This window comes from Panulirus ornatus, chromosome 65 (genome assembly GCF_036320965.1).
Source record: "Panulirus ornatus isolate Po-2019 chromosome 65, ASM3632096v1, whole genome shotgun sequence".
Lineage (NCBI taxonomy): Eukaryota > Metazoa > Arthropoda > Malacostraca > Decapoda > Palinuridae > Panulirus > Panulirus ornatus.
In genome coordinates, this window is record NC_092288.1 from 12953235 (window position 1) to 12977622 (window position 24388).

At 40.1% G+C, this 24388-nt stretch overlaps 1 protein-coding gene across 5 annotated transcripts in view; it reads right to left on the reverse strand.

The window, feature by feature from the left end:
* The window catches only part of LOC139746591 (palmitoyltransferase ZDHHC20-B-like), a 111188-nt gene that overhangs the window by 33303 nt on the left and 53497 nt on the right, over nt 1–24388 (reverse strand). For 4 of the 5 annotated variants that reach the window (XM_071657985.1, XM_071657987.1, XM_071657986.1 and 1 more), the window contains exon 10: nt 17293–17394. The exons of the other annotated variant lie outside the window; for it this stretch is intronic. In XM_071657985.1, coding sequence (XP_071514086.1) covers nt 17293–17394 — 102 coding nt within the window. The remainder of the gene's footprint in view (nt 1–17292; nt 17395–24388) is intronic. 5 annotated transcript variants of the gene reach the window in all.

A 24388-nucleotide genomic window follows, 5' to 3' on the forward strand; every position in this document is an offset into this window, starting at 1 on the left:
ACTTCCCAAGCTCGCTCATCCACAACAGACTTCATACTTGCCCCTCTTTCCAAAACTCTTGCATTCACCTCCCTAACAACCCCATCCATAAACAAATTAAACAACCATGGAGACATCACACACCCCTGCCGCAAACCTACATTCACTGAGAACCAATCACTTTCCTCTCTTCCTACACGTACACATGCCTTACATCCTCGATAAAAACTTTTCACTGCTTCTAACAACTTTCCTCCCACACCATATATTCTTAATACCTTCCACAGAGCATCTCTATCAACTCTATCATATGCCTTCTCCAGATCCATAAATGCTACATACAAATCCATTTGCTTTTCTAAGTATTTCTCACATACATTCTTCAAAGCAAACACCTGATCCACACATCCTCTACCACTTCTGAAACCACACTGCTCTTCCCCAATCTGATGCTCTGTACATGCCTTCACCCTCTCAATCAATACCCTCCCATATAATTTACCAGGAATACTTAACAAACTTATACCTCTGAAATTTGAGCACTCACTCTTATCCCCTTTGCCTTTGTACAATGGCACTATGCACGCATTCCACCAATCCTCAGGCACCTCACCATGAGTCATAAATACATTAAATAACCTTACCAACCAGTCAATAATACAGTCACCCCCTTTTTTAATAAATTCCACTGCAATACCATCCAAACCTGCTGCCTTGCTGGCTTTCATCTTCCGCAAAGCTTTTACTACCTCTTCTCTGTTTACCAAATCATTTTCCCTAACCCTCTCACTTTGCACACCATCTCGACCAAAACACCCTATATCTGCCACTCTATCATGAAACACATTCAACAAACCTTTAAAATACTAACTCCATCTCCTTTTCACATCACCACTACTTGTTATCACCTCCCCATTTGCGCCCTTCACTGAAGTTCCCATTTGCTCCCTTGTCTTACGCACTTTATTTACCTCCTTCCAGAACATCTTTTTATTCTCCCTAAAATTTAATGAAACTCTCTCACCCCAACTCTCATTTGCCCTCTTTTTCACCTCTTGCACCTTTCTCTTGACCTCCTGTCTCTTTTATACATCTCCCACTCAATTGCATTTTTTCCCTGCAAAAATCGTCCAAATGCCTCTCTCTTCTCTTTCACTAATAATCTTACTTCTTCATCCCACCACTCACTACCCTTTCTAATCTATACATATATATATATATATATATATATATATATATATATATATATATATATATATATATATATATATTTTTTTTTATACTTTGTCGCTGTCTCCCGCGTTTGCGAGGTAGCGCAAGGAAACAGACGAAAGAAATGGCCCAACCCACCCCCATACACATGTATATACATACGTCCACACACGCAAATATACATACCTGCACAGCTTTCCATGGTTTACCCCAGACGCTTCACATGCCTTGATTCAATCCACTGACAGCACGTCAACCCCGGTATACCACATCGATCCAATTCACTCTATTCCTTGCCCTCCTTTCACCCTCCTGCATGTTCAGGCCCCGATCACACAAAATCTTTTTCACTCCATCTTTCCACCTCCAATTTGGTCTCCCTCTTCTCCTTGTTCCCTCCACCTCCGACACATATATCCTCTTGGTCAATCTTTCCTCACTCATCCTCTCCATGTGCCCAAACCACTTCAAAACACCCTCTTCTGCTCTCTCAACCACGCTCTTTTTATTTCCACACATCTCTCTTACCCTTACGTTACTCACTCGATCAAACCACCTCACACCACACATTGTCCTCAAACATCTCATTTCCAGCACATCCATCCTCCTGCGCACAACTCTATCCATAGCCCACGCCTCGCAACCATACAACATTGTTGGAACCACTATTCCTTCAAACATACCCATTTTTGCTTTCCGAGATAATGTTCTCGACTTCCACACATTCTTCAAGGCCCCCAGAATTTTCGCCCCCTCCCCCACCCTATGATCCACTTCCGCTTCCATGGTTCCATCCACTGCCAGATCCACTCCCAGATATCTAAAACACTTCACTTCCTCCAGTTTTTCTCCATTCAAACTCACCTCCCAATTGACTTGACCCTCAACCCTACTGTACCTAATAACCTTGCTCTTATTCACATTTACTCTTAACTTTCTTCTTCCACACACTTTACCAAACTCGGTCACCAGCTTCTGCAGTTTCTCACATGAATCAGCCACCAGCGCTGTATCATCAGCGAACAACAACTGACTCACTTCCCAAGCTCTCTCATCCCCAACAGACTTCATACTTGCCCCTCTTTCCAAAACTCTTGCATTTACCTCCCTAACAACCCCATCCATAAACAAATTAAACAACCATGGAGACATCACACACCCCTGCCACAAACCTACATTCACTGAGAACCAATCACTTTCCTCTCTTCCTACACGTACACATATATATATATATATATATTGTATTTTATATATATATATTTTATTTATTTTGCTTTGTCGCTGTCTCCCGCGTTTGCGAGGTAGCGCAAGGAAACAGACGAAAGAAATGGCCCAACCCACCCCCATACACATGTATATACATACACGTCCACACACGCAAATATACATACCTATACATCTCAATGTATACATATATACACACACAGACACATACATATATACCCATGCACACAATTCACACTGTCTGCCTTTATTCATTCCCATCGCCACCTCGCCACACATGGAATACCATCCCCCTCCCCCTTCATGTGTGCGAGGTAGCGCTAGGAAAAGACAACAAAGGCCCCATTCGTTTACACTCAGTCTCTAGCTGTCATGCAATAATGCCCGAAACCACAGCTCCCTTTCCACATGTTTACCAAATGGCGTCCTAGCTTCATGTCTTCAATGTATATCAACTGACTTATATTTCTCTCTTGAGTCTCCCTTGATGATGTGATTATTACATGAAAGTGCACTTGGGAACATTTTGTGTTTCATTCACCCCGTGGACTCATAGGAATATCTTGATCATGCGCAAAATTGTGATTCTTTCCAATACATTCATATATATATATATATACATATATATATATATATATATATATATATATATATATATATATATATATATATATATATATATATAAGAGAGTGCTCAAATTACAGAGGTATAAGTTTGTTGAGTATTCCTGGTAAATTATATGGGAGGGTATTGATTGAGAGGGTGAAGGCATGTACAGAGCATCAGATTGGGGAAGAGCAGTGTGGTTTCAGAAGTGGTAGAGGATGTGTGGATCAGGTGTTTGCTTTGAAGAATGTATGTGAGAAATACTTAGAAAAGCAAATGGATTTGTATGTAGCATTTATGGATCTGGAGAAGGCATATGATAGAGTTGATAGAGATGCTCTGTGGAAGGTATTAAGAATATATGGTGTGGGAGGAAAGTTGTTAGAAGCAGTGAAAAGTTTTTATCGAGGATGTAAGGCAAGTGTACGTGTAGGAAGAGAGGAAAGTGATTGGTTCTCAGTGAATGTAGGTTTGCGGCAGGGGTGTGTGATGTCTCCATGGTTGTTTAATTTGTTTATGGATGGGGTTGTTAGGGAGGTAAATGCAAGAGTTTTGGAAAGAGGGGCAAGTATAAAGTCTGTTGGGGATGAGAGAGCTTGGGAAGTGAGTCAGTTGTTGTTCGCTGATGATACAGCGCTGGTGGCTGATTCATGTGTGGAACTGCAGAAGCTGGTGACTGAGTTTGGTAAAGTGTGTGGAAGAAGAAAGTTAAGAGTAAATGTGAATAAGAGCAAGGTTATTAGGTACAGTAGGGTTGAGGGTCAATTCAACTGGGAGGTGAGTTTGAATGGAGAAAAACTGGAGGAAGTGAAGTGTTTCAGATATCTGGGAGTGGATCTGGCACCGGATGGAACCATGGAAGCGGAAGTGGATCATAGGGTGGGGGAGGGGGCGAAAATTCTGGGAGCCTTGAAGAATGTGTGGAAGTCGAGAACATTATCTCGGAAAGCAAAAATGGGTATGTTTGAAGGAATAGTGGTTCCAACAATGTTGTATGGTTGTGAGGCGTGGACTATGGATAGAGTTGTGCGCAGGAGGATGGATGTGCTGGAAATGAGATGTTTGAGGACAATGTGTGGTGTGAGGTGGTTTGATCGAGTAACGTAAGGGTAAGAGAGATGTGTGGAAATAAAAAGAGCGTGGTTGAGAGAGCAGAAGAGGGTGTTTTGAAATGGTTTGGTCACATGGAGAGAATGAGAGGAAAGATTGACCAAGAGGATATATGTGTCGGAGGTGGAGGGAACGAGGAGAAGAGGGAGACCAAATTGGAGGTGGAAAGATGGAGTGAAAAAGATTTTGTGTGGTAGGGGCCTGAACGTGCAGGAGGGTGAAAGGAGGGCAGGGAATGGAGTGAATTGGAGCGATGTGGTGTACTGGGGTTGACGTGCTGTCAGTGGATTGAATCAAGGCATGTGTATGGGGGTGGGTTGGGCCATTTCTTTCGTCTGTTTCCTTGCACTACTTCGCAAACACGGGAGACAGTGACAAAGCAAAAAAAAAAAAAATATATATATATATATTATTTATTTATATATATATATATATATATATATATATATATATATATATATATATATATATATATATATAGTTAGGACCTGGATATCTTAACCAACTGAGAATGGCCCCCTTCCATCAGACAGAGATTTGCAATATACTGACTTGTTAGCATTTTACTCTACAACATACAAGAAAAACCATATTTGCAAGAGCAAATTAATAAACAAACATGAGTTTAATTTCTACAGCAAAATATGCATTGAATATGAAATACAGTATACTGCACTGCATTCACCAGAAATATATGGGAATGAAGAGCTAGCCAAGTGCAGGTGGGTCAATAGGAGAGGAAGCTAGGTGAGGGGAAGTGCTGGGATGGATGGGAAAAGGGGGTACAGTGTGCCTGGTCATGTGCATGATAAGCAATGTTGCTGGAGATAGTACTGGCAAGTAATTTTCCTTGTCAGTTATGCTTATCAGCAAAACTATGAGGCATTCACGAAATATGAAGAATCCTTAAGAGATTGCTGTACTTCAATAAACATAGTCACTCATACATCCAGACAAATGAGTGTAAAACTCTATCAACAAATGAATACGAATCACACAATGACAAACACTTGTCGATGAGGACAATCTTACATACATACATAAATGACAAAACAATGAACACTGACTGCATTACTATGATTGTCTATTACTTATTTATCTGACAAGAATATTTTCCTTTCCTTAGATCTATCAGAAGTAAACAGCTGTTTGAAGCAAATTATCTTTATATTGCTGCTTAGGCAACAGGGTGGTTGGAAGGATAGTTGACTTTCTTCCTAACTGTGGCCACCTATGGCAGCCCGTACCAGGTGGTGGCAGGATGGAAACTATTTTCCCCGCCACTCTGTCATCTATCTTCCCAGTTTGTTTCTAATTTTTTGCCCTCTTTCTTTCTTTGGTCATATATAATGTAAACATGAATACAGTACATAAGTTTAGATTGGATGAAAAAGAGCAGAGTTCAAGAGGAAGGGCCTAACAAGTACAGAGTTCTCTTGCTGTACTGTACATCTATTTCTTCATTTCTCTATTATAATCTCAGGACCAATTTCTATGTAAGACACATGCTGTTACCCAGAATCTCTTTCCAGAAGCTCCAGCAGCTCAAGGCTGCACCACTTCCAATAACAGGAATGTGTGAGCCCCTTTGGGATGAGAGGTTCTCCGATGAGACTGTACTCCAAATAATACTGCCTTGCCAATGGTGACTTTTCACTTGCCATGAAACCTCAAGCATGTAGAGTCCAGTATACAGTTATAATCACATAAAAAAATGAAATTCTGAATATCTGAGGGTATGCCCAGCTTCCTCACCTATATGGGTGGGCTGAGATGAAAATTTGAGGGAGTATTTAAAGAAACCGGAACGAGGATATGGAAACGTGGGCTGTAGAGAGGGTTGTGCAGAGGAGGGTGGACGTGTTGGAAATGAGGTGTTTGAGGGCAGCATGTGGCGTGAGGTGGTTTGATCAAGTAAGCAGTGAAAGGGTAAGAGAGATGTGTGGTAATAAAAAGAGTGTGGGTGAGAGAGCAGAAGAGGGGAGGGGGGGTTGAAATGGTTTGGTCACATGGAGAGAATGAGTGAGGAAAGATTGACAAAGAGGATATATGTGTCAGAGGTGAAGGGAACAAGAAGTGGGAGTGGAGGAAACAGATGAAAGAATGGCCCAACCCACCCACATACACATGTATATACATACACGTCCACACACGCACATATACATACCTATACATATACACATATATACATACATAGACATATACATATATACACATGTACATAATTCATACTTGCTGCCTTTATTCATTCCCATCGCCACCCTGCCACATATGCATTGATAACGCCCTTCCACCGCATGCACGCGAGGTAGCACTAGGAAAAGACAACAAAGGCCACATTCGTTCACACTCAGTTTCTAGCTGTCATGTATAATGCACCAAAACCACAGCTCCCTTTCCACATCCAGGCCCCACAGAACTTTCTATGGTTTACCCCAGACACTTTACATGCCCTGGTTCAATCCACTGACAGCACATCGACCCCGGTATACCACACTGTTCCAATTCACTCTATTCCTTGCATGCCTTTCACCCTCCTGCATGTTCAAGCCCCGATCGCTCAAAATCTTTTTCAATCCATCTTTCCACTTCCAATTTGGTCTCCCATTTCTCCTTGTTTCCTCCACCTCTGACACATATATCCTCTTTGTCAATCTTTCCTCACTCATTCTCTCCATGTGACCAAACCATTTCAAAACACTCTTCAGTTCTCTCAACCACTCTCTTTTTATTACCACACATCTCTCTTACCCTTTACTTACTCGATCAAACCAACTTACACCACATATTGTCCTCAAACATTTCATTTCCAACACATCCAACCTCCTCCGTACAACTTTATCTATAACCCATGCCATATAACATTGCCATATAACATTGATGGAACTACTATCCCTCCAAGCATACCAATTTTTGCTCCGAGATAAAGTTCTCTTCTTCCAAACATTCTTCATCACTCCAAGAACCTTCGCCCCCTCCCCCACCCTGTGACTCACTTCTGCTTCCATGGTTCCATCCGCTGTTAAGTCCACTCCCACATACCTAAAACACTTCTCTTCCTCCAGTTTTTCTCCAATGAAACTTACATTCCCATTAACTTGTCCCTCAACCCTACTGAAACTAATAACCTTGCTCTTATTCACATTTACTCCCAACTTTCTCCTTTCACACACTTTTCCAAACTCAGTCACCAATCTCTGCAGTTTCTCACCCAAATCAGCCACAGAGCTATATCATCAGCGAACAACAACTGACGCACTTCCCAGGCCCTCTCATCCACAGCAGACTGCATATCTGCCCCTCTCTCCAAAATTCTTGCATTTACCTCCCAAACCACCCCATCCATAAATAAATTAAACAACCATGGGGACATCACACACCCCTACCACAAACCAACATTCACTGGGAACCAATCACCCTCCCTGCTTCCTACTTGTACACATGCCTTACATATACTGCTCTGACACCTGTATGTGTGCACCAACTGAAATGAAATTTTGTGGGTGTAATCAGGACTCCAAGGGACAGGTTATGGTAAAAAAAGGATAAAACCTTTTATTTAAAAGCAAAACTATATGAGGGTAAGTCTCCTAAGCCAATATGGGTGAGCTAATTGAGATAAAATTTGTGGGTGTATTCATGGCTCCTAAGAACAAGTTTTCAAAATCAAGAGAGGAGAAAGAAAAGAAAATTAAAAAATCAAATGAAATATTAAACAAATTAAGAAAAAAATTCAGTCTAGTCCACTTTTATGGTGACATACAATACAGAATTGTCCCGTGACATGTTTTTCTTCTAATTGGACATGACTTTCACAGATATGGCTGATTCCAAGGGGGTTCAAAGGCCTCCAGCCCTTTGCAGAAGATAGCAGATGAAACTGAGAGCCCAAATCTGCTGGTCACACATAAGTAAACAGTTATTTCACACTTGTCTGAAGTTACGAAAACAGCAAAATCCCATCAAATTGCTAATATCTAAAAAAGGAACCATACTGAAGTCTTAACTAACAGGAGACAGTCCAATGGATACACCACTACGGGACAACATGGGAAAAATCATCCAAACATTTCTAGAACTGAAGATCTAAACCTGTTTGTGAAGCTAAACACTCCTGATACTATAAAATGTATATATTGTAGAGTCAACATTTCTTTCAATGCTGGTTTAGGTTCTATTATTTCAACTTATCTGTGTGCAAGATTAGAGACAGTTAATAGGAGCAGGAGCAGGAGCTGGAAACCCTTCCATCCCTATAATGTCACTTTCTAAAAGGAGCAAGAGTAGGAGCTCGGCAAGGAGTGCTCCTTGAAAACTTGGACTGGGGAGTCTTATTGTGTGTGGATGTAACCAGGATAGGAAGGGAGATATGGGTGAAATGTCTAGGAAGAGTCTGAGGACTGAGATGTGGGTGTTCTGGTTCTGTGTGAAATAAAGCTCAAAGGGATAAAGCCTAAGGTAAGTGAGAGAACAAGAACAAAGGAGGGTGGTGCCACTTCTGATGGAGGAGGAGTTATGGGGAAATGTTAAATAATAAAAAAGTCAGTTCAAGACATTTGGGTGAGAAAGTGGAAGATGGATGACCATCAGTTCTTAACCACTTGGTAACAAAAGGAGTTAAAAAGAGAGGTGAATCTTTTGAGAGGAACTGAACAAATGCTTTACCAAGGAATTACATTTTAAATAAGGAAGGTTTGAACAGTAAAGGAGACAAACTGTCTTCTGGCAAATATCAGAATAGCTTTTAAGTAAATGGATAAGGAAATATTTAGCAAGCTGTTAATATCATACAAAAGGTCAAAAGCAGAATATGCTTTTCAAATTTGGTTACCATATCTAAAGAAATACTTAAAGCTAACAGAGTGAGTTCAAATGAAGTCAATGAAAATGGTACCAGAATTAAGAGAGAGAAGTTTTAGGGAAATGTTAGGCTAAAGGCTTTAAATCTGTCCATATTAGAAGAAAGAAGAGTAAGGGAGACCTGATCACAACCTTTGCTTTTAAAACAGACCAATGACACTGACTGAACAGTTCTTCAAATAACATGAAATTCGGATAGAAACTTGTTAAAAAAAGATGTGAAGCAGCATTTTCATAGTATAAGACCGGTAGAAGAATAGCAATAAATGACTAAGGACATAGTTAATAAAGATGCCATACATAAACTTAAGAAGTTGTATGATAACAGAGAATGTTCAAGAGATGGGGCCCCACATGAAAACTCCCAAACCACACAAGAGAAATAAGTAATCACATACACACACAGAAAGTAAAAAAGGAGTGCTTATAGAAAAGCTACTGGAAGCTTTAGAGCTGTCAGATGCAATTTCATTGAGATTTGAAGGGAAAAGCATGGGTCATTATAATCAAGACATAAAGGGACAACCAATTATGGTTGGCTTTGACTTTGGAGTCAACTATCAAGGAGATATTTAAACAGACAAGGAAACTTAAAAACAAGGTAGAATTGAGTGGAGCATTCACTGAATGTGGTAAAGGACGAGAGGGAGAAGAGCAAAAACTACAGTCAGAGGGAAAAAAAAATGGAGATGCCAAACTAGGCAGGAGGACTGAACAGCCCTGACAGCATTGTTGAGAGGGCAGAAGTGTTACGAGATGGTAATATCAAACTGAAGATATTGATGGATTAGTAGCAAATGGGATGGTGATAGAATTCAAGGATTGTATACGGGTAAGTGCACCTGATGTGAATAAATGTACAGTAAGGAGATTTAGCAGGAGAGAGACAGTTCTGTTAGATTGTGAGTTTGAATGGTGAGAACCTGTGGGATGTGGAGTTTTCTAGATACCTGGGAGTGAATATGGTACTGGATAGAATTCGTAAGCTGAAGTGAACCACAGGCTAGGTAAGGAGGGATTAAGATCCTGAGTATGTTAAGATCCTGAGTATGTTATGGAATATATGGAAAGAGAAATCCTTTCTGTAAAGGCAAAGGTGAATGTATGACATGGTATAGTAGTCTCAACAGTGCTTTGTGGATGTGAGTTTTGAGCCCAAAATGCAAATGTACCGAAGATGAGGGATGAGTTGGAAATGATATGCCTTTAGAAAATGTATGATGTGAGGAGAGTTGATTGACTGAGGAATGACACTGAGAGAGAGAGAGTAGAAATCAAGGTATATTTCAAAGGTGAACAGCCTGTGCCTAAATAGTTGGGACACATGGAGAATAAATAAGGATCAGAAGCAGAGGAAGCAAGGAAGAAGGGAAGACCAAAGATGACATGGAAGGAAAGAGCAAAAGACTCTTTGAGTCACTGAGACCTTAATGTGCATGGGGTGTGAAGTGTGTAAGGGGGAGAGAGAGAGAGAGAGAAATGGAGCAATGTAGTATATAGGACGATGTACTGTCAATGGGTTGAACTGGAACATGGCCAGAGAAAACCATGGAGAGGTCTGCAGTGCTTCTCTGTGTAGTGCCACTGTATAAAGATAATTGAGACAAAAGTGGATGCTCAAATTACAGGGGTGTAAGTCTGTTGAGTGTACCTGGTGAGCTGTATAGAAGATTAATGACTGAGAGGATGGCGGTATGCACTGAGTTCAGACTGGGTATAAACACTGTGGCTTCAGGAGTAGCAGATGTGTTGAACAGGTGTCTGCTTCAAAGGATGTGTGCAAGAAATGCTTAAGAGAATAGGATTTGTATGTGGCATTTATGGTTCTGCAAAGAACATATGATAGGGTTGAAAGAGATACTCTGTGGAAGGCATTGTCAATATATGGTGTGGGAGGAAAGCTATCAAAAGCAGTAAAAAGTTTTCATCAAGAGAGTAAGGCATGAGTGCACGAAGGAAGAGAGGAGGGGGCGTGGTTCCAGGTGAGGGTGGGTAAATGGCAGGGATGTTATGTCACCAAGGCTGTTTAATTTGTTTATAAATGGGGTGGAGAAGGAAGTGAACACAAGGGTCTTGGAGAAAGGAGCAGAAGTGCTATCTTCTGGGGGTGAGAGGACCCAGGAGATGAGTCAGTTGTTGTCATTTGTTCTCGTCTTATGCAAGTAAATTACCTCCTTCCAAAACATCTTTTTATTTTCCCTAAAATTTAAAGATACTCTATCATCTCAACTCTCATTTGCCCTCTTTTCACCCCTTGCACCTTTCTCTTGACATCCTGCCACTTTCTTTTATACATCTCCCAGTTATTTGCACTACTTCCCCGCAAGTATCTTCCAAACGCCTCTCTTTTCTCTTTAACTAACAACCTTACCTTTTCATGGATGTTAATGTGCTGAGAGGGGCAGCTGTAGGGATGTCTGATCACTATCTTGTGGAGGCGAAGGGGAAAATTTGTAGAAGTTTCCAGAAAAGAAGAGAGAATGTTGGGGAGAAAAGAGTGGTGAGAGTGAGTGAGTTTGGAAAGGAGACTTGTGTGAGGAAGTACCAGGAGAGATTTAGTGTAGAATGGCAAAAGGTGAGAGCAAATGACATGAGGAGAGTGAGTGAGGAATAGGATGTATTTAGGGAAGCAGTGGGGACTTGCACAAAAGATGCATGTGGCATGAGAATGGTGGGAGGTGGCCATAATTAAAAAAAAAAAGGTTTATATATATATACATAAGGTTTCAGTGCATTAAACATGACAGCTAGAGACTAAGTGTGAACGGACATGGCCTTAGTTGTCTTTTCCTTGAGCTACTTGCGTGCACGCGTGGGGAGGAGGGTGCCATTTCATGTGTGGCGGAGGGGCGACGGTAATGGATGAAGGCAGCAAGTATGAATATGCACATGTGTATATATGTATATGTCTGTCAATGTATATGTATGTACATGTGCCCTACCTCACAAACGAAGGAGACAGGGAATAAGTATAATAAATTTTTTTTTTTTTTTTTTTTTTCTGCTTTGTCGCTGTCTCCCGCGTTTGCAAGGTAGCGCAAGGAAACAGACGAAAGAAATGGCCCAACCCACCCCCATACACATGCCTTGATTCAATCCACTGACAGCACGTCAACCCCGGTATACCACATCGCTCCAATTCACTCTATTCTTTGCCCTCCTTTCACCCTCCTGCATGTTCAGGCCACGATCACACAAAATCTTTTTCACTCCATCTTTCCACCTCCAATTTGGTCTCCCTCTTCTCCTCGTTCCCTCCACCTCCGACACATATATCCTCTTGGTCAATCTTTCCTCACTCATTCTCTCCATGTGACCAAACCATTTCAAAACACCCTCTTCTGCTCTCTCAACCACGCTCTTTTTATTTCCACACATCTCTCTTACCCTTACGTTACTTACTCGATCAAACCACCTCACACCACACAATGTCCTCAAACATCTCATTTCCAGCACATCCATCCTCCTGCGCACAACTCTATCCATAGTCCACGCCTCGCAACCATACAACATTGTTGGAACCACTATTCCTTCAAACATACCCATTTTTGCTTTCCGAGATAATGTTCTCGACTTCCACACATTCTTCAAGGCTCCCAGAATTTTCGCCCCCTCCCCCACCCTATGATCCACTTCTGCTTCCATGGTTCTATCCGCTGCCAGATCCACTCCCAGATATCTAAAACACTTCACTTCCTCCAGTTTTTCTCCATTCAAACTCACCTCCCAATTGAATTGACCCTCAACCCTACTGTACCTAATAACCTTGCTCTTATTCACATTTACTCTTAACTTTCTTCTTTCACACACTTTGCCAAACTCAGTCACCAGCTTCTGCAGTTTCTCACATGAATCAGCCACCAGCACTGTATCATCAGCGAACAACAACTGACTCACTTCCCAAGCTCTCTCATCCCCAACAGACTTCATACTTGCCCCTCTTTCCAAAACTCTTGCATTCACCTCCCTAACAACCCCATCCATAAACAAATTAAACAACCATGGAGACATCACACACCCCTGCCGCAAACCTACATTCACTGAGAACCAATCACTTTCCTCTCTTCCTACACGTACACATGCCTTACATCCTCGATAAAAACTTTTCACTGCTTCTAACAACTTGCCTCCCACACCATATATTCTTAATACCTTCCACAGAGCATCTCTATCAACTCTATCATATACCTTCTCCAGATCCATAAATGCTACATACAAATCCATTTGCTTTTCTAAGTATTTCTCACACACATTCTTCAAAGCAAACACCTGATCCACACATCCTCTACCACTTCTGAAACCACACTGCTCTTCCCCAATCTGATGCTCTGTACATGCCTTCACCCTCTCAATCAATACCCTCCCATATAATTTGCCAGGAATACTCAACAAACTTATACCTCTGTAATTTGAGCACTCACTCTTATCCCCTTTGCCTTTGTACAATGGCACTATGCACGCATTCCGCCAATCCTCAGGCACCTCACCATGAGTCATACATACATTAAATAACCTTACCAACCAGTCAACAATACAGTCACCCCCTTTTTTAATAAATTCCACTGCAATACCATCCAAACCTGCTGCCTTGCCGGCTTTCATCTTCCACAAAGCTTTTACTACCTCTTCTCTGTTTACCAACTCATTTTCCCTAACCCTCGCACTTTGCACACCACCTCGACCAAAACACCCTATATCTGCCACTCTATCATAAAACACATTCAACAAACCTTCAAAATACTCACTCCATCTCCTTCTCACATCACCACTACTTGTTATCACCTCCCCATTTGCGCACTTCACTGAAGTTCCCATTTGCTCCCTTGTCTTACGCACTTTATTTACCTCCTTCCAGAACATCTTTTTATTCTCCCTAAAATTTAATGATACTCTCTCACCCCAACTCTCATTTGCCCTTTTTTTCACCTCTTGCACCTTTCTCTTGACCTCCTATCTCTTTCTTTTATACGTCTCCCACTCAATTTCATTTTTTCCCTGCAAAAATCGTCCAAATGCCTCTCTCTTCTCTTTCACTAATACTCTTACTTCTTCATCCCACCACTCACTACCCTTTCTAATCAACCCACCTCCCACTCTTCTCATGCCACAAGCATCTTTTGCGCAATCCATCACTGATTCCCTAAATACATCCCATTCCTCCCCCACTCCCCTTACTTCCACTGTTCTCACCTTTTTCCATTCTGTACTCAGTCTCTCCTGGTACTTCCTCACACAAGTCTCCTTCCCAAGCTCACTTACTCTCACCACCCTCTTCACCCCAACATTCACTCTTCTTTTCTATATATATATATATATATATATATATATATATATATATATATCCCTGGGGATAGGGGAGAAAGAATACTTCCCACGTATTCCCTGCGTGTCGTAGAAGGCGACTAAAAGGGGAGGGAGCGGGGGGCTGGAAATCCTCCCCTCTCACTTTTTTTTTTTTTTTTTAATTTTCCAAAAGAGGGAACAGAGAAGGGGCCCAGGTGAGGATATTCCCTCAAGGGCCCAGTCCTCTGTTCTCAACGCTACCTCGCTAATGCGGGAAATGGCGAATAGTATGAAAGAAAGAAAGAAAGATATATATATATATATATATATATATATATATATATATATATATATATATATATATATATACTTGCTTGCTTACTTATTTCCTGCTCCAGGAGTCTCTTTTATTCTTACGAGGCTCCTGCAGCACTCATCTTTTGGCTGGGATAACTTGTCACAAAATATTGTGATGTTATGTGAGCATCTATGTGCAGCGAGTACAGGGCAACTGAGTAATAAGTGTTAGGTGTCTTCTTTATGGTAGATGCATTGTGTGCATGATGAGCCTTAGGATATGTTGAAATAGCAACAATAGTGTTATAGCGATGGGTGATGTCCAGAGATTGCAGGAGAGTGTGACTCATGCTGTATGAGAAGTGTATTTTCTGATGATTGTATATCTGGTGGGTTAGGGTCTAAGAATGAGTTGGAAGGTCAGCTGTTAGGGTCTGCCAGGTTAGTTCAGTATGTGTGTGTTATATTTGTTGGAGGCAGGGAGATATGTGACTAATGATTACAGATGTGTGAGGCAGGAACAAACTTTTCTTTCTACTCGGGGGTTGTTAGTTATAGAGTGATTTGGGTGAGAGAGGTCTAGTGCCGCTGAATATCTTCAGTGCCGATCATGTTTAAGTGGGACTGTACTGGGGATCTAATCTTCATTGCACCAATGGCAGCACATTCCAGGTTTTATTTTAATAATCACTTGTATGACTCTTTACTACCACATTTCAGAATCAAGTTGACCTATTTTTCAATGTAAGAAGCATATAATTTTCTGACTAGATCAAATGCATGAAATAAAGAGCATCAACGTTATCTTACTAAGAAAAGTAACTTACTCTATTTTTCAGTGAAATATTTAACATTATACAAAAACTTTCCAGATTTTTTCTCTACAAAACTTGGGGGCAACAATGTTCAAAACCTATGTTGAAAGATAATAAACCTGCAATGATTATGTGGTTGAACTGTGCACCTTCATAAACATTCAGACAAAAAGAAAGTAAGAATCAAAGTTTTAAGATTATTTACATCCATGCTGTTTTGAAATTATTTCTATGTGGAGTATCATTCGATAGTTGAAATATGGAAAGTCTCACTGCTACAAAAAAAGGCTGAAGTTACTATACAACATTCAAGAAATGACATTCATCTGTCCCACACAAATCATTTAAACCTGTATAAAAGAATTTCAAATCACATTTTCTTACATTAAAAACTGTTAAGACAATGAGCATCAATACATGCAGCTTTCTTTAAGCTTGAGTTCAAGTGAACAATACTAATTTCTTATTAGTTACATTAACCTACAATAGAATTCAGTCATTCGTGATGATAGCAAAATCTTCAGTGAAATTACACAAATGCTCCACAAAAATACAAGGCTGTCATGCTTAGCTCATAGGGCAAATAACACCTTCCATTAATCCATCATGTTTCACTTAATTCAACAAAGCACTATGACTGCCTAGATTCAACTACATAAATCATTTTGAATAAACTCATGTCAGAAATTGCTCAAGGCTCCATTTTCAAGCAGAAAATTTTACACTGCACCAGACAACCACAAGCACATGACAGGCATGGATTTGGGATTGGGAAAAGAGGGAGGGTGAATGGGGAGGGAGAGGAAAGGGTGAGGAGCAAGTGCATGAAAAAGTTAGACAATGGGAGACCAGATGGTCCACAAGAAGGTTATGACAACTGGAAGGAGGAGGATACAAAGGAAGGAGGCAGAGGAAAAGAGCAAGTAGAAGGGAAGGTCAATAATGAGTAAAGTGGAAATGGGAGAGTGAAGGATGAGTGAAAGAAGGGAAATAGTGAAGAAAATGCAAAGGATGAGAAGGAAGAGGAGTAGAGGAAGGAAAGGGAAAGTAGGAGATACTGACAAGGGAAGAATGAGGATGGAGGAGGAGGCTTGGAAGGGGATGATAGTAAACAAATACATAAAAATAACATTATTGGGCAAAAGAAGAGAAAAATGATAGCAGCAATGACAGAACAATAAAATCAAAAGCTGGAAAAAAAAAGTTAATAAAAAAGTTTATCAAAAAAAGACAATAAAATAGGTTATCAGATTATTAGAGAAAACATAATCAATTTATGATATAAAGAAGGTAAGACAACAATAAAACTATATGAAAACCTACAAATACCATAAACTTCTTGAGGAAAAAACAACAAATTAAGTGTGAGACAGGTAAGGTCAAATGATATACAAGTAAAATGTGACAGACTGTTACTAAAACACAGTAAATGAAGATGAAATATCAGTAAGGAAAACTGAAATACAGTTAAGGCAGATGTCAGCATGGATAAATCATGAGGTAAGAGGTAAGAGAGATGATAAAAAGGATATAAGTTAGTTAAAAATGAGGTGGGTACAGAAAAGAAAATAACATACGTCAGAGAGTAGGGGTTCAATAAAAAGTGAGTCTAGAAAAGAATGACAAAAGGAAAAGAAGCCACATAAATGTTACCATGGAACAGAGTATGGAAAAAAGTGATAAGGCAACATCATGAAGACTCATACAAGATCTATGGGAAAAGGTACAGATAAGAGGGAGAAGAATGAGAAGAAAATAAGAAGACATTAGGGAAAAGAAATGGGTAAAGATCTACCAGGAATTAGTGGGCATGGAGGATGCATTAAAAATCAAAATCAAATACCACAATAAGTTAAACCCTCCCCTGACAAGGCATGTGCCAGGTGGGTAAGTGAAGCTCTCTACCTGGTCTGTGTGCTGCCATAGGATTGCACAGGGGTAGTGGTGGCAGTAGTGGTAGAAGGGGGCTGTTGGCCTCGCACCGGGTAACTTACACCATCGCCTAGACTAGAACAACAATGAGAGAGTACACATTCTTAAAGGGTTGACGCTTCTAGGTAGGGTGGTGATGGTAGTTGTTTGTGATGCCACTCTGATCAACAACTCATAACATCCTATATGCATCTGAATTTTTTGATCATAAGAAATTGGATGACTATTATGTAATTTACAATGCTACCGCTATTAGGTTGTAGCTCTTTGATACAGTCATAATGATAAATAAACATACCTACAATGCTTCACTGAAAACACTTTCATATCTAACATCACAAAAAGAATATATCAATGAATTCTACTGTGCTATCAAGCAAATGTGGCACAATGAATAATGAAACCTATACAAAATGACTTGAATTAATGGAATAATAATACTTTCTGGGATGATACTTAATTTGTACATTATATACACCATAAATAAAACTATCATTACAGTAATATGAACATGAAAAAATGTGCTTTAATACAGTTTGAGAAGGTATGCATAACCATTTCATAAAACATCTTTGACCAGAACCTGTTTACACATATTAAAAAAATGTAACAAACTTATCCCATGAAATTTTCCTATTCAAACATCAGAACCACGAGATGATGGCTTATCATAACAGGCCACAGCTGGTTGTTGTTACATTCTAATCAGACTGGAGTATGGAAAAAGCTAGCCAACAAAGCAAAACATCTGATAAATCAATTCAATCTGTAAGTGGTCCTTTACCTTCTTAATTATTATGACTGGGATATCAAATTAATGAAAATACTGTAACAGTGATTATAAGTAAGTAATCAACAATTCTTAGGTCTTTATTTCAATGTGCTTTACAAAAATTACAAGAGGACTAACAACAAGGGGTGGGGAAAATCAATTGCTCCACGTAATAACTTTTTCCTACAAGGACAAGTCCTCCAACTATGCTGGTAGTGGAAGCTGAAACTTACCATTACCATCAATAGTTGATACAGAATTCATGTGCACTCACAAAGCAAACATATAAAACACTTGATACTGTTCTCATGAGGAAAAACCCAATAATTATTGTAGTGGGCCGACAACAATAAAACTCTGCTTTATATGCTAAAAATGAGGTATAGTGGGTAAAATCTATGTAGTGACTATAAGAAGGCAAAGAACTTGACAACTTGGTAACGTTAAAATTTATGTATAAGTGCTGTATGGCTATCCTTCCCTTATTTCATGGGACGTACAATTAAATGAACCACAGGTGGTGGACTCGGGGCAGCCTCTGGGAAAAATCACTCATCATACAGAAAAGAACCACTGCTAAATTGATGAGGGCTGCTGAATGTTTTAAAGTATATAAATGGGGCAAAATGGGTGATGAGGCATGATCTTTTTATTATAACAGCATGAAATGTACTAACCCTCTCGCTACAGAAAGTGCATTTCTGTACTAACAAATCACTTGAGCATTGAACTTCAAAAAATGTTAACTCCCCCTAAATACAGAATGGCTGCAGTTGTCCAGAAGGTGCTGCCACCTTGAAGCAGTGAGTTAAATCACAAACATAAACAGTACCAGCTAACCTGCATCCACGCAGGGACATTCAAATATCTTCTGCATTTGTTTTCTTCCATAAATTCAGCGTTTTTTTTTAATATATTCTAAGGAGAGCAATCATCAGATATAGAAAACTTACTGTCTTTTCACACTAGAAAAGTAGTTAGAAATTTAATATGATCATCTTTAGTGGTAAACTGACACTTTTTGGGAACCAACATTTGAATGACACGATACAGAAAATGGGTTAAGCAGAGGAGGAATGAGTGATTGGAGAAAATCAAAGCAAGAAAACTGGTCTTACTGAAAAACCCTTTAGCCCCTGCATGGGGTTTTGTACATCCCAAAGAATGTCATGTTCTGAACTTGACATTTTACCTTAAGTCAAAAATTATCAAATTCATAAATCTCCATGAAGCTTCTTTCATTTAAGTTTGGTTCACATCCATTCATCTAAGCTACAGATAGAGTACCAATGCATTTAAAAAATTTTGGTGCAGAATAACCTGTGACCTCAACCTCTGCCTCCACACCTTAAATCTTTTAAAGGTGAAGAGCTTTGTATGTAATATGTGTGGTACAAGTTCGGTTCACATCCATTCATCAAGTAAGATACTGTATACATTAGCATTTAGCAGATATTAGTACACAAGACCCCATAACCTTGACATCTGACCCCCACTTGAAAACTTAATCATGAGTAGAACTTGTATGCAGTATTTGTGGTATAAGTTTGGTTCATATGCAATCATCTGGTCATAAGATACTGTGTACACAGGAACTTGCTAGTGTTTTATCAAAGATCATATGACATTGAAATCTGATCCCTAACCATAAAACATAATCTAATGAAAGCCTTTACAAGTAGTATGCAAGGTATAAAACTAGTCCACACCTACTGACCCATTCCTCTGATCTGCACACATGAATTTACTGGCATTTTTGTGTACATCATGAACTTTAACTTTATAAAGTTCATGATGTACACAAAAATGCCAAATTACCAAAAATTCATGAGACTGAGAATTCTGTATCTCAGTATTTGTAGTGCAAGTCTAATCCACATTCATCTACTAAGTCTTTAGATATTGTGTATATTAACATTCAATATCATTTTAGTATGTATAACCTTGTGACCCTAATCTCTGAACCCTACCTTGAAAATTAAATCAGCTTTTGGTGTAGCACCTGCAGCATAAGCTTGGTTTATTCCTTGCAAACACCTTTTCACAGCACAAGATGATTCACAGATATACATGGATGAGGAATGATAAAAGAGAAGAGCAAAATGCTTTGACTGACTATGTGGCACTGGATGAAAGATTGAGAAAGGCCATGCTAGATGCTAGAGTCGTGAAAGGATTCTCTGAAGACTGACCATTTCGCAGCTCTTGTGGGGATGAGGATCAGGGAGAAGTGGAGGTATGGCATAAGGAAGAATGGAGAGGTAAAAGCATTGGCAAGAGAGAAGATGAATCAGGAAAATGCAGGGAGGAGTATGAAAGGAAGGGAACTGAAAGCTTAGATGGCAATGAAGTGAATGTAGGAATGCAGTCATGTGTGAATGAGGTGTTTAAAATATTTAGAGAAATACTATTACAGGTTGTAGAATCAGTAGTTGAATACAAGGTAGAGAGATATGGGAATGAAAAGAGCAGAAGAGATTGAAAATGCTGTGGAAGAGAAGAAAAAGGCATATGGTAGATTGCTCGATAGGAAAGTACCAGTGGAAGTTCAGAAAAGGAGGTAAGAATACAAATATGTAAGTGGAATGTTAAGAAGCTGATAGAGGAAAGTAATTAAAGAGTAGATGAAGATTTTGGAAGGAAATCAAGTGAAAAGTTTTGGCATAATATGAAACTATACTGGAAGGAGATGAGAAAGGAAAGAGGTTGATACAAGAGTGGAAATGTTGATGTGAGTAAGGAAGGAGAGTTGCTGAATCAAAAGGAAGTGAAAGGAAGATGGAAAGAGTATTTTGACAAACTGATGTGTGGGAGAGAAGGGAGTGGCAGTTGTTACATGCATGGGTATGGCAGATGGAAGGAAGAGGATACAAATGCAAGGGCCTATAGCTAAAAAGGAGGTAAGAAGGGCAATAATGAGGCTGAAGGTAGAAAAGGCACCTGGAGTGGATGGGATTATGGCTGAAATGCAGAAGTATGGAGGAGAAAGTGTGATAGGGTGGATGCACCTTATACGTAATTTTGCATGGAAACAGAAGGTTGTTCCTGAGGATTGGGTGAAACCTACAATCATTCCTTTATTCAAAGGAAAAGGTGCTAAGGATGTATGTAGCAATCATAAGGGAATAAATCTTATGTATAACAGGAAAAGTGTAAGCAAGAATATTAATTGAAAGAGTGATGGAAGTGACTGAATACAGAATAAGTGAAGAGCAAGGGAGTTTTAGGAAAGGTACGGAAGTGTTGATCAGATTTTTGTAGTAAAGATGACCTCAGATAAGTATTTAGTGAAAGGTAAGAAGTTGCATGCAGAATCTATGGATCTGGAGAAAGCGTATAACAGAGTTGAGTGGAATGCTTTATGGGATGTGCTGGATGGAGCAAAAGCATGTGTAACTGTGGATGGAGAGCTGAGTGAAAGATTTGGGATACATGTAGGTGTGAGGCAGGGCTGTGTGATGTCACCCTTGCTTTTTAAAATAATTATGGATGGAGTGATAAAGATGAATGCAAAACTAGGGAAATGGGGTGCAGAGACGGGGTGTGGCAGTGAAATATGGTGGCTAGTGGCAAGCCCGTTTGCAGATGATACTGTGTTGTTTGTGGAGAGTGCGGAGGAGTTGCAGAAAGTTGTGTTTTATGATATGTGTAAATGCAAGTAAAAGTAAAGTAATGGCATTTGAAAGGAAACAGAGTTAAAGTATGGATTCTATAAAACCATATACATTGAAAAAAGAAAGTGTACTAAATTGTGCTTTGGATATGGAGGGAAAAAGACTGGACGAAGTGAGAGAATTTAAGTATCTACAAGCAGTGTGGTTTCAGAAGTGGTAGAGGATGTGTGGATCAGGTGTTTGCTTTGAAGAATGTATGTGAGAAATACTTAGAAAAGCAAATGGATTTGTATGTAGCATTTATGGATCTGGAGAAGGCATATGATAGAGTTGATAGAGATGCTCTGTGGAAGGTATTAAGAATATATGGTGTGGGAGGAAAGTTGTTAGAAGCAGTGAAAAGTTTTTATCGAGGATGTAAGGCATGTGTACGTGTAGGAAGAGAGGAAAGTGATCGGTTCTCAGTGAATGTAGGTTTGCGGCAGGGGTGTGTGATGTCTCCATGGTTGTTTAATTTGTTTATGGATGGGGTTGTTAGGGAGGTAAATGCAAGAGTTTTGGAAAGAGGGGCAAGTATGAAGTCTGTTGGGGATGAGAGAGCTTGGGAAGTGAGTCAGTTGTTGTTCGCTGATGATACAGCGCTGGTGGCCGATTCATGTGAGAAACTGCAGAAGCTGGTGACTGAGTTTGGAAAAGTGTGTGGAAGAAGAAAGTTAAGAGTAAATGTGAATAAGAGCAAGGTTATTAGGTACAGTAGGGTTGAGGGTCAAGTCAATTGGGAGGTGAGTTTGAATGGAGAAAAACTGGAGGAAGTGAAGTGTTTTAGATATCTGGGAGTGGATCTGGCAGCGGATGGAACCATGGAAGCGGAAGTGGATCATAGGGTGGGGGAGGGGGCGAAAATCCTGGGGGCCTTGAAGAATGTGTGGAAGTCGAGAACATTATCTCGGAAAGCAAAAATGGGTATGTTTGAAGGAATAGTGGTTCCAACAATGTTGTATGGTTGCGAGGCGTGGGCTATGGATAGAGTTGTGCGCAGGAGGATGGATGTGCTGGAAATGAGATGTTTGAGGACAATGTGTGGTGTGAGATGGTTTGATCGAGTGAGTAACGTAAGGGTAAGAGAGATGTGTGGAAATAAAAAGAGCGTGGTTGAGAGAGCAGAAGAGGGTGTTTTGAAGTGGTTTGGGCACATGGTGAGAATGAGTGAGGAAAGATTGACCAAGAGGATATATGTGTCGGAGGTGGAGGGAACAAGGAGAAGAGGGAGACCAAATTGGAGGTGGAAAGATGGAGTGAAAAAGATTTTGTGTGATCGGGGCCTGAACATGCAGGAGGGTGAAAGGAGGGCAAGGAATAGAGTGAATTGGAGCGATGTGGTATACCGGGGTTGACGTGCTGTCAGTGGATTGAAGCAGGGCATGTGAAGCGTCTGGGGTAAACCATGGAAAGCTGTGTAGGTATGTATATTTGCGTGTGTGGACGTATGTATATACATGTGTATGGGGGGGGGGTTGGGCCATTTCTTTCATCTGTTTCCTTGCGCTACCTCGCAAACGCGGGAGACAGCGACAAAGTATAATAATAAATAAATAAATACAAGCTGTCCTGGGTAAGTGTGGTTATATAGAAGGAGAGATAAGGGAGAGAGCAGTACATGGTAGAAGAGTCATTGGGTCCCTTAATAGAGTAATGAAGGGTAAAGGTGTAAACATGGAAGTGAAGAGAGGATTAAGGGATAGAACAGTCCTTCCAACCCTGACCTATGCAGCCGAAACATGGACATGGAATGCGTCGTCATAGAGGTCACAAATCCAAGCTGTGGAAATGAGCTATTTTAGAAGAGCATGTGCTATGACTAGATGCAATGAAGAAAAAAATGAAAGGGTGTATAAGATGTGGTATGGTAGGGAATGCAAAGGGAGCAAATTGTGGAGGGGTAGAATGGGTGACGTAATACTTTGAGGCGGTTTGGGCAAGACTGGGAGTTTACAAGGAGAGTGTATGACAGTACAATCAAAAGGGTTGGTGTGAGTGGAAGACCACCTGTGACAGGCAAATAGGATGAAAGGATACTGGAGGGAGAGAAATAGCGGAAGAATGCTTGGAATGGCATAAGCAAGGGAGGCATGTAAGGACAGGGATAAGCGGAGACTTTTGCAGTGGCCACCCCTTGATGAGAGTTTCTTGAGTGAAGGGGCATTAGAGATACAGAATAGAACAGAATAGAACATCCACTGACCCATTCCTCAGATACTGTGTATGCAGGCACTTCATGACATTTCAATGTATAAGACCTTTCACCCTGACATCCTAATGTTTATCACATGCAGAACTTTGTGAGTTTTATCTGTAGCACAAGCTTGGTCAATATCCATTCATCTTTTATTCTGATATCATGTGCACAAACAGTAAGTTGTATCTAAGTACATATTACTTTGACTCTTGACTTCTATAAGGTAGTCAGAAGTAAGCTGCAGCTATGGTAAAAGTTTGATCAGTATCACCATTCATCTAATCATATGTTATCATGCACAAAAATTCATCCACATTTTATTCTCATGATTATTCAACCTCAAATGAGATGCAGAGCAAAGCATTAAGTGGCACTGATACAAATATGGTCAATATCCATTTCATCAGATATTGTGGACTGATGCACTTAGTATAATTATCAAACAAA